Source organism: Schistocerca serialis, chromosome 7 (genome assembly GCF_023864345.2).
Source record: "Schistocerca serialis cubense isolate TAMUIC-IGC-003099 chromosome 7, iqSchSeri2.2, whole genome shotgun sequence".
In the NCBI taxonomy this organism is placed as follows: domain Eukaryota; kingdom Metazoa; phylum Arthropoda; class Insecta; order Orthoptera; family Acrididae; genus Schistocerca; species Schistocerca serialis.
In genome coordinates, this window is record NC_064644.1 from 420,114,551 (window position 1) to 420,131,856 (window position 17,306).

At 43.3% G+C, this 17,306-nt stretch overlaps 1 protein-coding gene across 1 annotated transcript in view; it reads left to right on the top strand.

The window, feature by feature from the left end:
• Nucleotides 1-17,306, top strand: part of LOC126412202 (von Willebrand factor A domain-containing protein 8) — a 251,832-nt gene that overhangs the window by 78,652 nt on the left and 155,874 nt on the right. The window contains exons 13-15 of the mRNA XM_050081684.1: nt 7,777-7,970; nt 8,764-8,968; nt 16,206-16,354. Of these exons, the coding sequence (XP_049937641.1) occupies nt 7,777-7,970; nt 8,764-8,968; nt 16,206-16,354 (548 nt within the window). The remainder of the gene's footprint in view (nt 1-7,776; nt 7,971-8,763; nt 8,969-16,205; nt 16,355-17,306) is intronic.

Here is a 17,306-nt window from a genome sequence, read left to right on the forward strand (position 1 = left end):
CTTAAGATGAAAACCAGAGACACAGACTTTACTAATTCCTGATTACGGTGTGCAATGTAACATCAGAAATGGGCCATGATCCATTTCTTCGCAGGGTGTTGTTTGCTGTACAGCAGGGCTGCTAGCACCTGCCTAAGGGCACTGACCCAGAGCGACACACCTAGTTTTCATTATGGCACAGACTTAATATCACTGATGGTGTCATATTCTTGGCTCCAGTCGATTCTGAATGCCAGTTGGTAGCTCGTTCCATGCTCTGCACATGTATTGGCCTAGTGTTGACATGACCATGTACGCACTGTCTGGAACTTACTGGCCTGCACCCAAAGTCAGTTGGCACCTGCACAGTTTCAGTCCTGGGCCATGCCCCGATCACCTCTTGCAAAGAGTGCATGTTGATGTCGAATAATTGCCTTTGATTTATTGGGAGAACTTTTTTAGAAAGTGTGGTTCATCTGTAAAGTAGACCGTGTATACAATACTAGTGCAATCCGTTCTTCAGTACTGATCGAGTTCTTGGGATTCCCACCAGGTCAGATTAAAGGACAACATAAAGCATTCCAGAGGCTGGCTTCTAGATTTGTTACTGGTAGGTTCAGTTAACATACAGGTATTATGGGCGGGAATTCAGATGGAATCCCTGGGGGGAAGGTGACATTATTTATGAGTAGTATTATTGAGACAATTTAGAGAACTGGCATTTGAAGCTGACTGCAGAATGATTCTACTGCTGCCAACATAAATTTTGTGTAATGACCACAAAGATAAAATAATAGAAATTAGGGTTTGTACGGAGGCATGTGGACAGTTGTTATTCCCTTGTTCTGTTCGTGAGTGGAACAGGAAAGGAAATGACTAGTAATGGTGCAAGGTATCTTCAGCAATCCACCACATAGTGGCTTGTGGAGTATGTATGTAGATACAAATCAATTCATGGAGTCTGTGTTTCAGGATTTTTGTAAAAAACTTGAACTTCAGCATCAGTCAGTGCAAAATCAATGCCACTACAAAAATACTGATGGACCGTGAAATATATCAATAATCTTTGTAGTATTGAGATTCACACTGTAGTCAGTCTCTACATCTAAAACAGTCTTGTAAATAGTAGGATGCCACATCCAATTTGGAAGCCAAGGAGATGGTCAGGACCTTCAAAATACTGATACACAAGGTAATGATCAGAGCCAACTCCACGGAATCATTCACCAGCTTCCTTACCATGTGCTGGTCAACATCCGTGAATGGATGTAGTCCAGCCAAAACTTTACGTGACTGCAGGCCCTGCACCCTTCTCAACTTGCTGCGCATGGCTCACCATACTCATGCACGCATGCACATGCTCACACACCCATCCAACCCCCCCTCCCACCCCCCCCCTCCACACACACACACACACACACACACACAGAGCCTGCATTGAGAAGCAACAGCCTTCAAATCCCCATCTGACCATTCAGTCTTAGACTTCCCATTACCAATTATGTAGGTGAATGCTGGGTGGCCACAAGGCCTCGTTTTTGGCTGTAGGGGGCATAAAAATGCTTGAGGTTGCAATCAGTCAGGAGGATCTGCCCACTATGAGACTTATCATCCCCCTCCCCCCTCCCCTCATCTGCTGGCTGGGTATGAACTAAGTGCCAGGGACAAGCCTGGCTGCTGTTGTTAACAACTTCCACCCTCATGTTAACCATCAACAAGAGGAGCTGAAGGAGATGGAACTGCTTCCACCTCCTAAACCAGTTCTAGCTCCCACCACCTGCAGTGAACCCCTCACCACACAATCAATGTAGTTTGAGCATTTCCAAACTGAGGTGCCCATGCAGGCTGCCCTCTGTCCCCATCTCCGTCATGAGCAGAATCCACTATCCTGCAGGCTGGGTCAAGATACACCCAAGAACCCATTGACTGGTTGGAACTTTCAAAAACAGCTTTGGCTTCTGTCTCAGATGATCACATTGAGGAACTATCATGAGAGGCTCTCTCTCTGTAAAAGGGGAGTGGGGAGTGGGGGGGGGGGGGGGGGTGGAGAGTTAATGTCCAACAGATGTGGAGTCCCCACCCAGACCAAATATCAATATGGAAGACAGTCAGGACAGTCAGAGATACTTGGACTTCATACTCCAGCTGCAGCTTTCTCTAGCAAGGGACGCTAACGCAGCTGCAAGTATGTCATTTGGAGCCATGCGCTGAGGCAAGACTGCCCTTAAATACCAAAACCTGTACTTACCAGTCAGTCGGTTGTTAGTCATTGATGCTGAAACCTTCAGTGCTGCTGGATTTGCTCCCTGGACTGTTTGTATAGGTATAAGACAATTTGCTACACTCTGGACTTGTTTTTGGTTTGCTGTTCACTTCATAAACTCTGCCGTCATTGACCTTAGGAACCACCTGTTTGTTCCTCCAGTCTCCGTGTTGCTGCTAATGTGAGGTATCGTAAACTGTGTTCTGTCTAAACAGAGTATGACAGAAAAACATTCTGTTTCTATACAGCATAGATTTGTGTTGAATGTCAACAACCTTGAGATTTTTTGCCACTAAAAACATATTACAAAACTGATTTCACACTTAGAAGGATTTTTAATTTGATTTTTTTTTTTTTTTTTTTTTTTCCTTTATTGTATTTCAATTCCCCATCGGGGCGGGCTGGCAGCAGCATATGCGCTGCTCTTCAGCCGAAAGACATAGAACAAAACAATAGAGGACATTGGAAAACAGCAAAGGAGAGAAGAAGGCGAACATAGATAGAAAAAAGGGAGAACATCATGGAAGGCAATATACAAAAAACGGGGTGACTGTAAAACGGAGATAAAAAAACTGTTTAAAAGTAGCACACACAAAAAGCCACACACTGCGACGATTAAAAGAACACAAGGCACAGTATGACTGCAGCATAAAGGTGTTGACGGATGGCATAGCACACAACGTAACACTGACGGCAAACCTCAAGGCAGTACACAATTAAAATCACACCTCTTGACGCACACGAGAAACAGCACTAAACACAACACTGACGTGGCACACTGATGACGATCAATACAGAGGATCTGCCAGGTTCAAGGAGATGAGGGAGACCTGAAGAAGGGAGGGAGGGGAAGAGATGGGGGAGGGGAATGGGGGGCGCGCGGAAGAGGGCCAGGTAGGGAGGGATGTGGGAAGGAGAGAGGCAAGTATGGGGTGCAGGGTCTCAGGAGAGGGGGGGATGGAGGAAAATCCGCTCTGGGAGAAGGAGGAAAGAGGAGAAGGGGGCCCTGGGGAGGGGGGGGGGGGGGGAACAAGGCCGGGTTATAGTTGGAAGGAAGGGTATATGTCACGGCGAAGTTCGTCATCCGGGAGGGGGAGGCGTTGGAAATTGCCCTGATCAAGGAGATGGAGGGTGTGGAGATGGAGAGAGGGAGGGATACAGCGATAGAGGCGCGGCAACGGGCGGGGGGTGGAGAGGAAGGAGGAAACCAGAGGGTGGGGGGGATCAACCCTGCGAACAATGTAAAGGATGCGGAGATGTTGGAGGAACAAGAGGAGGTGGGGGAAGGGGATCAGTTCATACAGGAGCCGTGTGGGGGAAGGAAGGCGGATACGGAAGGCAAGGCGGAGCGCATGGAGTTCAAGGATTTGGAGAGCCTTGTAAAAGCGGGTGGGGGCGGAGATCCAGGCGACGCTGGCATAACAGAGGATAGGACGGATGAGGGATTTGTAGGTGTGGAGGATGGTAGAAGGATGCAATCCCCATGTCCGGCCGGACAGGAGTTTCAGCAGGCGGAGGCGGGAATGGGCTTTCTGCTGGATGGTCAGGAGATGAGGGGTCCAGGTGAGGTGTCGGTCAAGGGTGAGGCCAAGGTATTTCAGGGTGGGGGTGAGTTGGATAGGACGACCATAAAGGGTGAGGTAGAAATCGTGGAGGCGAAAGGAGCGAGTGGTGCGGCCTATGATGATTGCCTGGGTTTTGGAGGGGTTGAGACGGAGGAGCCACTGGTTACACCAAGTGGTGAACTGGTTAAGGTGGGTTTGCAGGGTACGTTGAGACCGTTGAAGGGTAGGATAGAGGGCCAGGAAGGCGGTGTCATCAGCATATTGGAGAAGGTGGACTGGTGGGGGTGGCTTGGGCATATCAGCTGTATACAAGAGATAAAGGAGAGGGGAGAGGACAGAACCCTGGGGGACACCAGCCGTGGGATAAAAGATACGGGAGTTGGTGTTGTGGAGGGTGACATAGGAAGGACGGTGCGAGAGGAAGGAAGCGACCAGACGGACAAAATTGATAGGCAGGGCGTAGGTTTGGAGTTTAAAGAGGAGACCGGGATGCCATACACGGTCATAGGCATTTTGGAGGTCAAGGGAAACAAAAATGGCGGAGCGACGGGAGTTGAGCTGGAGGGACAGAAGGTGAATAAGGTTGAGGAGTTGGTCGTCAGCAGAGAAGGAGGGTCGGAAGCCACACTGGGTAAGAGGGAGGAGGTGGTGTTGAGCAAGGTGCCGATGGATACGGTGGGAGAGGATGGATTCAAAGACCTTACTGAAGACGGAGGTGAGGCAGATGGGACGATAGGAAGAGGCGGCAGAAGGGGGTTTGTTGGGTTTGAGGAATAGGAGGACGCAGGAGGTCTTCCACAGGTCAGGGTAGAAGCCAGTAGAGAGGATGACATTATAGAGATGGGCGAGGACAGTTAGGAAGGAATAGGGGCTTTCTCGAAGGTGATGGTAGGTGACACAGTCGTGACCAGGGGCCGTGTTGCGTTTGGACTGGAGGAGAAGTTTAATATCTTGCGCTGTGATGGGAGTGTTGACGTCGGAGGGGGGCAACTGCCCCAAGTACTGGAGACTAGGAGCAAGTGGAGCGACTGAGGTATCAGCACGTTCCATGACGGTGGGGAAAAGAGAATAATCAAAGTGGGGATCATCGGGCATGGAGAAGACCTCGGAAAGGTGGGAAGCGAAGTGGTTGGCCTTACTGAGGTTGTCTGGAAGGGGGCGATCGTTATGGAGAAGGGGGTAGTGGGGAGCGGAAAGGGAACCAGTAAGACGATGGAAGGCGGACCAGTACTTGGAGGAGTTGATAGGGAGGGTGGCATTGAGTCGGGTGCAGGTCTGGCGCCAGTCCCGGCGTTTCGTTACTGTAATAAGGTTCCGTACGTGTCGCTGTATTTGCTGGTGGCGTTGGAGTGTATCCCTGTCACGAGTGCGGAGGAAGGAGTGATAGAGGCGGCGGGATTCACGGGGGAGGAGGACAGCCCGCGGAGGGAGAGTGGGACGGTGTGGGTGGATGGTTTTAGTAGGAACATGGGCCTCCACGGCGGCAGTAATTACCGTCTGAAGGAAGGACGAGGCGCGGATGATGTCGTCAGGATGGCGATAGGTAAGAGGGTGGCTTTCGACCTGGGCGGAGATGGAGTCTCGGTAGGCATCCCAGTTGGCACGGCGATAGTCATGGACGACCTTGGGAGGGGGTGCAGGTTGCGGAGCTGGAGGGGGGCGGTTTGCAGACGTTATGGTGAGAAGGACAGGGAGGTGATCGCTACCTGTGGGGTCAAGGACGGCGACAGTGATACGCCCAAGGAGGTTGGCGGAGGCAATGACAACATCGGGGGTGGTGTTACTTTCGGGTCGGGTGTGCTGGGGAATGGGAACAAGGTCACCCTGGATTGTGGAGAGGAACTGATGCCACCGCCGAAGGCAGCAGGAGTGCGGCTATGGATGTTGAGGTCGGCGGCAATCACATAGGTGGAGAAGGTGTGGTCAATGTGTGAGATGAAGTCATAAGGAAGAGGAGCAGTGGAGCGGACATAGATGGTGGCACAGGTAATGGTGAGGGAGGGGATTTAATTTGACTGCTCGTTTTAAGGGGTCTACAAGTTAACCAGTAGTAATGTGACTTTCTCGCTCCTTCATCTCTTTTTTTTTTTGCTACATGAAAGCAAATGTTACCTAATGTGTAGTCTTTGTACAATACTACCTGAGGCTGCAACAAATGCGTTACATCTGTCACTAAGGCACTAAGGCACATGCACTAAGGCACATGCCATGAAATAATGAGTATCCTGCTGACTCAAAATTCACTGTTGTCTTGAAAAGTGCTATTCTTTTCTCTGTTTAACATACAAAACATCCTGTCCCATCCTTATGCTGCTGCCGTTACCACCCTTTTGCCACACAAGTCATGTGTGTTTGAAATATCCAATTGAAGGACTGAATTGACCTGCCCATCTAGTCTGGGCCTGGCTTGTATTGAGAAGCAATAGCCTTCAGATCCTCATCTGGCCATTCAGTCTTAGGCTTCCCATTACCAATTATTTAGGTGAATGCTTGGATGTATCCTTAGACAAGGACATGTCCAGCTCTCTTTCCTTCCCTATCCTGTTAAAACATGTCTTCTGTCTGTGATGCTCTTATTGTAATTTACCAATTCATAGAGCAAGCCCATCCTGACCAGTCTGGTCACATTGTATCCCATCCCTTAAGAGGCAGATCACATGTAAAACCATCTGTGCCATATATCAACTTTACTACAATCACTGCTTAGCATTTTATGTGGGCATAACCGCCAGTCACTGTCAATCTGTATGAATGACCACCTTCAACCTGTAACTGAGTGTAAGCATGACTAGTCATTTGCAAAACATACAGGTTAACAATGTGCTCATTGTCTGTGGCCACTACACAGCTTTATTACTTAGCAGCTGTGTCCCCAATTCCACCACCACCAACACACAGCCCTTTTCGTACCCTACATCCGTATCTTAGTCTCCACTAACACCTGTCAGCCACCTGCTTTTGTCCCAGTTGCCTCTCAATTCCAGTGATTGCTTGAGACTACTGTGTTGTAGTAACCATTACATTTCTGTTGAGTCAGCCCTGATGGCTGAGTGGTCAGCATGACGGAATGGCTGCGCTAAGGGGCTCGGGTTCAATTCTCAGCTGGGTTGGGGATTTTTGTCCACTCAGGGACTGGGTGTTGTGTTGTCTTTGTCCTCATCATCGTGTTGTGTTGTCTTAATCATCCTATCATCCACCAGGGTGGCGACAGGAAGGGCATCCGGCCACCCCTTCAATTAACCTTGCCAAATCAGAGGATAACCATGCCAACCCTGCGGAGTGCGGGACACAGACACAAGGAAAGAGAGGGAGAGGGAGAGGGAGAGAGAGAGAGAGAGTACATTTCTGTTGAAACACTCTCCAGAAATGGCACAGTGGTTTCTCAGCAGTCAGTAATTTACCTGTGTTTTTCCTCTGTGACCAGATTTAAATGATTTTTGTGGTGTGTGTGTGTGTGTGTGTGTGTGTGTGTGTGTGTGTGTGTGTGTGTGTTAGTTATCAAAGGATTCGCTTGAAAAATGGGAACCATGTTCATAGAATTCCAATGCCATACACTTCCTTTTGTGTTTCAATACCTGTTTCTCCATTTGTTAGTGTTCGCAACTGACATCTGTGTGATGGTAATAGCATAATATTGACCAAGCATAGCAGATGACATAGTGGTAAGACACTGGAACCACATTCAGGAAGATGGTGGTTCATATTCCTGCGTGATCCAGATTTATGGTTTCTGTTGATTGCCTAAAACTCTTAATATGAATGCTTTGGTGGTCCCTTTGAAAAAGGACTCCTTCCCTTTCCTGAACTCTATTGACCACTTCATCAGCAAGACTTTATACCTCTATCTTCCTTTCTACACAGTGTTGTGTGATTACTCATGTTATATTTTTGCAATGTCTGAAAATAATAGTGACAATTTAAGAAAGTCTGTAGGTTGAAATTGAACTGAAAATAACATGTCTTTTGCAGTATGGCACACAACAGGCAAGGTTAATGTCTGGCATTGTAGACTTTGCACATAAACTACGCAGTTCCACAGACCCAACATTAAGGTCATTAGCAAACTCATTGTCAACACGACAGCTTCTGAGGATAGCACGCCGTCTGTCGCAATACCCCATGGACAGTCAACGAGAGAGTATTCATCGTGCATGCTTGTCTAGGTTAGTGGTTTGCTTTGTCAGAATGTGTGATACACGGGACATGAATTAATATACAAAAATATCTTGGTTGATGTTTAAATAATAATATGTGTTTGTATATATGGGAAATGTATTTCCCAAACTCTAATAGATGAGACAATAACGGAAGCTTGTATATTTGCCTGTAAAGCAGTTGTAATTAAAAATTGCTTTAACAGAACAGCACATCTCTTAACAGTGTCACAAGGTAGTGGTTGTTAGGCGTTACTAATATCTTTAATTATTGCATTCAACCACATGACAGTGTTCTTCTTGTTGAGCTGTGCATTTTGAGAGAACAATCTCCCACCTACAAGTTCATTGCAATGGAACAACATTGAAAGTTGTCCCTCCAGAAAAGCATTTCTAACATAATGTGGTCGTCAATTGTCCCACAAATTGTTAACAGTTGTCCTGTCCACACATAAAAAAATAGTCATACTATATTTTTGTAATACTTTAACATAGGACAGCATTCAAAAACCAGTACATATTACTGACATGCAGGTGACACAGATCTTCCTCCAACCACTGCTCATATTGGCAACATGTAGCAGCAGCCTGATATCTCATTCTTCTGCCAATCATCACAGTATTGGGAACCCACAGACCAGATACACTACTATACCATGGTGCTGCAAGCTGTGTGATCATCCTGAGCAGTGCTTGGAAGAAGTCCTGTGTGGCCTGCATGTCAGTAACATGTGCTGACTTACGGATGATGTGCTGCTACTTTCAATTAGATTGTTATTGAATGACTTTCCTAAATTTTTAGGTTTTTGCCTCCTTTGGCTAGGCAGATATTGGACACAGCACTAACAGAAAATGGATTCCCAATTGAACAAGCTGAAATGGAAGAATCAGCTATTAAATGTGATGTGGATGAAAATGTGGTGCAGATTGGTCAAACTGTCGCACCTCGATACAAGACAGCAGCAAAGACGAAGATTCCAGACATAACATTCTTCAACATCCCTCAGGTAAGCCACGGTGGACCCATTTTCAGTATTGTGTGTAATATGAAGCAGGAAGAGAGGACTTTTGAGATATGGAAATTAGTCAATGATTGTTGCTATAAAACTGTAATCTTAAAAATCTGAATTGTAATGTTAGGAAATGGAGAAAAATAATCAAGCATTTCAAAAATGAGATGATAGGAGAGTCAGGATAATATATAAAATAACATGGGTGAAGGTGAGTAAGAAAAGGTAAGCCAGATGTGGTCATTGGATGGTTTTATAGCCCCTCTGTGTCAGGAGCTGTAATGGCAGAGTACTTCAGAGATTGCTTGCAGAACATCATAAGTTTCCTAATCTATATCTGCATCTGTGCAATTACTTTGCAATCAACACTTAAGTGGTTGACAAAGGGTTCATAGAACCTCCTTCTCACTGTTTTTCTATTGTTCTACTCTGAAACAAATATATAGGTACAAATCAACAAAATATTTTGACTTTCAGAGGAGAAAGTTGATGATGGAAATGTCATGAAAAGATCTCATCACAGTGAAAAAGGCTTTTGTTTTAATGATTACCATGACCGTAAACCCCCACACCTTCTCCGCAATTTCATGGTATTGCTGAATGAGCTGCCTTTCTTTGAATTTTTTCAATATTATCCATGAGTCGCATTTGGTGAGGATCCTTTACTGCACAGCATTCAATGAATTTGAAAATATAATTTAACTGATCAGTCTGAATGAAATGGCAGACAATAGAGAAAAGTCAGAAATACTGAATTCACTCTTTCAAAACTGTTTCACTGTGGTAGGTCATATTATGGTTCTTCCTTACAATCATTGCATGAACATCAGAATAGCGACTTTTGAGTTATATAATTGTGGAATAAAAAATGAATTAAAATTGTTCACTGGTGAAAAAGCATGTGGACCAGATGAGATATCAGTGAGATTCTACCAGAGATTATGTGTAAGAACTTGCTCCCTTTCTAGCAGTAATTTATCATAAGCCAATCGACTGACCATTTTCAAGAAAGGTGGTAAGAAAAATGCACATACTTATATGCCTGTATCGTTGAATCAGACTTGCTTACACATTAGAATTATTTTTGAGAATGGAAATATCTTCTATAAAAATCATCATCAATTACACAAACAGAGATCTTGCAAAACTCAGACTTGTTTACACATTAGAATTATTTTTGAGAATGGAAATATCTTCTATAAAAATCATCATCAATTACATAAACGAAGATCTTGCAAAACTCAGCTATCACTGTTCACTGACGAGGTGTTTAGCATTGTAGACAGTGGTGTTCAGGTTGATGCTGTGTTCCTTGACTTCAGGAAGGTGTTTGATACAGTTTGACACTGTTGTTCAGTGAACAAAATATGAACTTGCCAAGTATTGTACCGTGCTTGTGATTGGACTCAGGATGTCCTTGCAGGTAGAGCTCAACATGCTGTTCTTAGTGAAACTAAATTGGCAGATGTAAGGGTAACTTCAGGAGTACCCCAAGAAAGTGTAATAGGACTTACTGCTTACAGTATGTATAAATGATCTAGTGAATAACATTGGAAGTTGCAAGATCTCTTTCACAAATGGTGCAGTTGTGTATAGGGATGTATCAGTGCCATAAGACTTGTGATTTGCAGGAATATGATTGGTGCAGGAACTAGTAGTTTATCATGAATGTAAATAAAGGTAAAATATTGCTCATAAATACGTGAAGAAATCCCCCACTGTTCTATTACACTATTGTTGACAAATAACTTGATGGAGTAGCTAGGAATAACCATCTGAAGTGATCTAAAGTGCGATGATCACATAAAACAAATTGTAGGAAGCACAGATGACAGGCAGAGATTCATTGGAAGAATGTTAAGGAAATGTAATTCACCCACAAAAGAAGTTGCTTAAAAAGCACTTGTTCAACTTATTTCAAGTATTGCTCTTTAGTAGGGGAAATTTACCAGATTGGATTAATAGAAGATATAGAGAAGATGCAATGAAAAGTGGCACGTTTTTTCACGGGATTGTTTGGATGGTGGGAGAGCATTCTGAAGATGCTCAACAAAATACAATGGCAGACATTACAAGAGAAGCATTGTGCACCACAATGAGGCTTGCCATTGAAATTCTATTCTTCCCATGCACAATTCATGAATGGAACATGGAAGGAAGGCGTGCGTGCCGTGCGTGCATGCGTGTGTGTGTGTGGTCTCTCTCTCTCTCTCTCTCTCTCTCTCTCTCTCTCTCTCTCTCTCAGGATCTCCCAAATTCCTGGACTGATTTCAGACAAATTTGGTAAACTCCCAGCTCCAGTGGTAGCAGAGATAGGGACGAAAATGTTTCTCAGCCCTTGCCATTTAGGTTGCCATGCACAACAGGCATGTTCTGTGGAAAAAGTGTCAAACTATTGTATTGACCTGCACTAAACGTTTTCCAGCCCCTGACCTGTACGATGGCCTTCATGACAGGCGTGTCAAGCGCAGGTAGTATCGGCTTGCTTTATCGACCTGGTGTGCAGGGCAGCCTACACATCAGGGGCAAGAAACAATTTTCCTGCCCCCAATGTGTATGCTGCCCTGCATGAGAATTGTGTTGTGTTGGAGTAGTATCAACCTGCTTTGTTGAACTGCAGGGGCTATACCTGTGGATGGGCATGGCTGGGGGAAGGTTGAGATAAGTAATGAAGGGGATGGACACAGAGAGGAGGCAGGAGCAGATGGATGGGGAGGTGGGGAGAGAGCAGGCAAGAGGGGATGGACAGAGGGGGGGAGAAGGAAAGGAGGAGTTAGAAACAGGTAAGGATAATGAAAGGAGAAGAACAACAAAGAGTGTGTGGAGGAGGAGGTGGTGGTGGAGGTGGTGGCGGCTGTAGAGATAGATGGGGGACAGAGGAGATGGACAGTGGGAGGGGTAGGAGGAGATGAAAAGATGAAGAGAGTGGTGAATAGAGGCTAGACAGAAGTGGGAGGATGAGGTGGACAGAGAGGCAGAGGGAGGAAGAGGTGGATACAGAGAGGTGGGAGGAGGAGGAGGAGGTGTATAAAGTGTATGTGTTGAATGCACACGTGGGTGAATCCACAATGGAAAGGCTAGTGTACCTATAAATGACAACCAACGCAAACTTGTATATATTAATTGTCACACTATTTTAAGAGAGACCCACAACAACATAAGTTAAATTAACCTAGTCCTTAAATGGCATTTCTTTGGAAAATCTTGTCATGGTATTTTATGTCAGTGTATAATAAATCAGATATGTACCTATCGGCTAGCCAGCCAAATTGCTTAGATACGAGTCTTGTTTACTGCCAATGAGATTACAGTGAACTTAGATATACTGGGTAACTTCTGGCTTTTTCTTAGTCTCTCTCATTTGTGTTGTGTGCATTTGCTATTTCCCTGAAGTTCATGCCATTGTAGTTTTGGCAACTCATATGCAGACTTTACAGCAAATTTCTTGGCCAACATATCGGATAATACTTTAAGGTTGGTCATTTATCAGAAATAACCAGTTAGTTTTTAAAAGATATTTAATTAACATAACTGGAATATTTGCTCATGGATAGGCCAAATGGCTCATGGCTTTTTCATAATTCCACTGTTGCCACTTTTCTTTTGAGTTTTAACATCTACATAACAAGGAATTCGTTAGAGATGAAGCTGTAGTTTTGATTATAGTGGGGAAAGAAATTGGCTGTGGCCCATTTTAAGGAATGTTAATTTGATCTTCATACTGTTTTAAATCATTTAGAAAGAAAATTAAAGTCAAGCTTTCTTATACAAATTAGAGTGTGCATGCAGTTTGTTCACAAGAAGAAGAGCGAAATATGAGAGAGTTGCAGGGATCAGAATAAGCAAGCCCCACCCTCCAACTCCCAGCACATAGCCTGCCTGAAGGGTGAGGGGCACTGCAGAGGGGGAGGAACAAGCCCCACAAACATCAAGCATTGCTGGCAACACTCTTGCATTCACATACAAGTTGTGTGCCAAACAGCAGTGACATCTGTTAGCTGCCACTGTAATAGCTGTCAACTGCTACATGTTGCACATCTGCGAAAAAAAGGTGTAATTAAAGTTAGAGGGTTCATGAAATCAAAATTGATAGTTTCATCTTGAATGATGGTGGTTGTGTCTACTAAATCTGTATCAGTTCTCATAGACAATTCAGAACTAAAGAGAACCAGTCGTAAAATTTATGTTGTGGCAACAAAAAGAGAATGAGAAAATTTTGAACATTTACCCACATGTGTAATGATGAACTGTATTTAAATGTAAATCACTCAGTGTCAGTCTTATTAAGTTCCCATCTGTGCATGATGCATTATTGTTGCTACTTCTTGATTCAGCAGTACCAGTATTAATAATAATTTCATGTATTGTGAATTCAACGACACTGTCGTGCTTCCAGTAATCTCCTTCCACTTGCTGGCCCTTCCTGCTTTGTGCTTCCCAGTCATCAACAGTTACTGACAGAAGAGATTCACTTGCAATATTCAACAAATTGTCTTTGGCCATGTCCCTGAAATGTTGTGCTCCCTAAACAACGTTTTACTTTTGCCCATGCCAGTTCTATCGCACTCAAATCACAATTATAGAGTGGCAAGCGGACAACCGTGTAGCTTTTGTCACTTTCCATTTCTTTGATCACATACATTTTTTAGCAGATCTGTGTTATTGAATTAAAGCAAACAGAGCCTGCATCCTCATGCTCTCATTACGGGCAACATGTCTCGTTTGAGCCATTGCAAGATCTTCGTTTCGGTATTGTACAGTGTGGGTGTTTTGTCCACCAGTTTCTTATGAAGTGTTGTCCATCACAGTGAACAATGTTGGAGAAAGACTTGGGAGAACCATATTTGCAAATGTTTGATTATGATAATCACCTTTTGTGGATGTAGCTCAGAATTTTAGTCGGTTCTCCCAACGAACCCCTTCTTTGATCCAACACTCCAATAGTAAGTCTCTTGGAGGAGTTTTCCCACTGCATAATGCTGACAACATCCTCCTTCCAATGTTTAACAACTGTCATATTACTGTGTATCCAAGTTTCATGCAGGTAGAATATTTTGGTGGCTGTTTCCCAAATGTTTGATTTATACTGTGAAATGCAACCACCAACGAGTACTGTCTCCACACTGTAGCAGTAAAAGCTCTTATTCTGCACTTTTTTCCATGTGAATCCCATTGGCAACAAAATGTTCCACAGAGATGTAACAGCCTGAGTCCAGTCGATTTCCTCGAGTATTGCTCAAAGTTTCTGCAAACTGGGACCTACCTTCTGTACCAAGCAGAAGTTTTCAATTTCTTGTTTCAAGACACCCTGTCAAAGTTATCCAATTGGATTTTCCCAGCTGATCTTGGCCTAAGTGAAAAAGAGTTAAAAAATAATGTCAGAAAGTAGGATTAAATTTTATGTAGAATGTATAGTTACAAGTAACAAGGAGAGGTCCCAAGTGGAAGACTGACTTGTTGAAATCACTTATACAGTAGTGTTGGTTATGCTCCCAGATGTCTCATGATGCAGCCGTAGTTAATTGAATAAAAATAATGATGGCAGTCATTTCTTTTACAAAAGACCATATAGTGACAGCAGCCACTGCTTGGAATATTGAAAACTCTATCAGCTGTACTAATATGCTTTGTCATTGGACTCATTTATTTTATTTATTAGACTTCAATTAAAAAAAAAAAGGATTTTCACACAGCTGAAGTGGTTTTCTCTTTTCCAAATGTATTCCTGTTATGATGTGGATGGAACAACTCTGTATTTTTGCTTGCATGATCACAACCTTCAGCAAAATATTAATTAGTTTCCTTGCTCCACTCTGTAATGTACTATCCATTGCCTCTCTCTGAGGAGTGGGAGTAGTATTTGATGTTGCCCATGATAGGCCAGGAAGCACTTCGTCACTCAACAGATGTACTACTTATCTACACAACAAAACAGCACACTTCACAATAGCTACATATGCAATGTTCTGTGTTAGATTCTGAGGCTGGCATAGCTGGATGCAAAAAGTGAGCAGACTGAAGTTGACCAACTCCTACTGACTTTTGCTGATTCATAAGTAGGGAGTCCTTGCCCTCTCTTTGTGAGCAAACTGTACATATTTCAATGGCATTATAGTGTCTCAGAGGAAAAATTTTCCAGTAATTGCACTATTACCTGGGATCACCCGGTTATAGATTTTAACAATCTTACAGAGGCTTCTCCTTACATCATTGAAGACTGTCCAATTTGTACAGCTGTTTATAATTTGACAAGTTACATGAACTGATTGAAAGTGCTGACCTGTTTCACAGTATTTAACATCAGTTTGTAATTAAGTGTAATTTATCTGGGCTTTTTTGTAACTGCATTTGTTTACTGAATTACGATGTAAACTATGACCTCCAAGACAACGACAATAATAATAATAATAATATGCGGACACTTTAACGTAGCAATGTTATGTGGGGGTGGGGGTGGGGAGTTTGAACTGTGGTTGTGAGAGGTACTGGTAGAGGTTGGGACTGAACTCTTCAGTGTATGACACTTCCAACTTAAGTGAGCAATAGTACAGCAGCTGTTGCCACTTTGTTTTGGGTTGTGCATTGCTTGTTGTTTTCTTTTCTTATTTTGAAATGAGTGGAGAGACTAATCCTGGTCCAGCATGGGATTTAGTATGACATTCACAAGACCAGAATGTATCAAAGATTCCTATGACAGTGTGTTACTAATAATAATAATAATAATAATAATGTGCTGTGGTTTTATCATTTATCTACTGTTAACCACGAGTTTAAGGGCATATCACCATTCACTCTTGATGGGGGCGTGTGTGTGTGTGTGTGTGTGTGTGTGTGTGTGTGTGTGTGTTTTAAAATATTTTTGCTGTAAAGAAAAGTGAAAGCTCTCAACCCATGCAGCAGACATCTTCTATACGCCATGATCTGAACTAGAAATATATATTTGTAAAACTGGTTTTTGGGTTTGTAACTCGTCACCAGTGGCATCTGATACAGAGGAACAGAAACTGTATGTACATTGATTTCTGCAAAATGATAACTTATATATGGCTCATGGTGTATGGAAGTGTCGTTTGTTAAACATCTGAAAGCTGCTGAGCACCAAGCATTCAAAACATCATCTTTATTTATTTTCAGTATAAGATATTACATTATAGTAATAAATGTCTTTTTGTTTAAACCTTTAGACAGCTTTTTGGAGTCCATTGTTATTATACTTTACATGTATTTTTTGCAGCATCTATCAGTACTGGAATGGATGCTACAAGATTTCATGCTGGGTGAACACCTTCTCCTTGTTGGCAATCAAGGTGTTGGGAAGAACAAGTTGGCTGATAGGTTGCTCCAGCTGCTGGGCAGACCGAGAGAATACATTCAGTTGCACAGGTACATTTCTCCAGCTTCCTGCAAAGAACTGGGTACAACATTTTAGGAGAACAAGACAATTATCTTCTAACTAAGGCATAATCTTAAGTATTAAACTGAAGGGTGTGGCTTAGCTAAATAGAAGAATGAAAAATAGTATATATATAAATTTCAGTTTGTACTCCGGTTACTTTTGTTCTCTTTAATATTTTCCTTGAATATTTTGTTTTATATTCTCTTGTCTTCCAAACTCTCTAATATTCTCCCATATGGTCCTTAATCGAAGGGGTCAGCCTCTTCCATACTCTTGAGTCATTGAAACTAGAGAGATGACATGTCACATGTAAGAAGAGAATTTTTAATATTAAACGGCATATTTGTGACAATGAACATTTTTGACATTGGACTACCAGCAGTGGACACTACCTGTGAACAGCATGGTCAGTGTTTGATACACAGTTTTAGCATCTCAATAAGCTTCATATCACTAGTGGTTTCCTTTTGAGCTAATGACAGGGGATATGCATTCTGCATACTTTGCAGTCACTATTCCCTCTAGTTTCATTTATTGTTCTGGAGGAAAAGTCTAGTAAGTGCCACTTATCCTTTATTACTGCAACCTTTGTGCATTCTCTTTAGTGAATCCCATTAGTTGGATTTTAATGTACGATAAAGAGCAAAGATCTTGTTTCTGTCGACTTGATCATGAAGAAGGCATTTAGAGAAAAACCTGGATCCCAAGATGTAACAATACCATAGAAGGAAAGTTGCTACTCACCATATAGCGGAGATGCTGAGTCGTGATAGGCACACTAAAAAGATTCACACAATCATAGCTTTCGGCCATTAACACACACACACACACACACACACACACACACACACACACACACACACACACACACACACACACACTAGCGCAACTTGCACACGCGTCTGCAGTCTCGGAGAGCTGAAACTACACTGCGAGCAG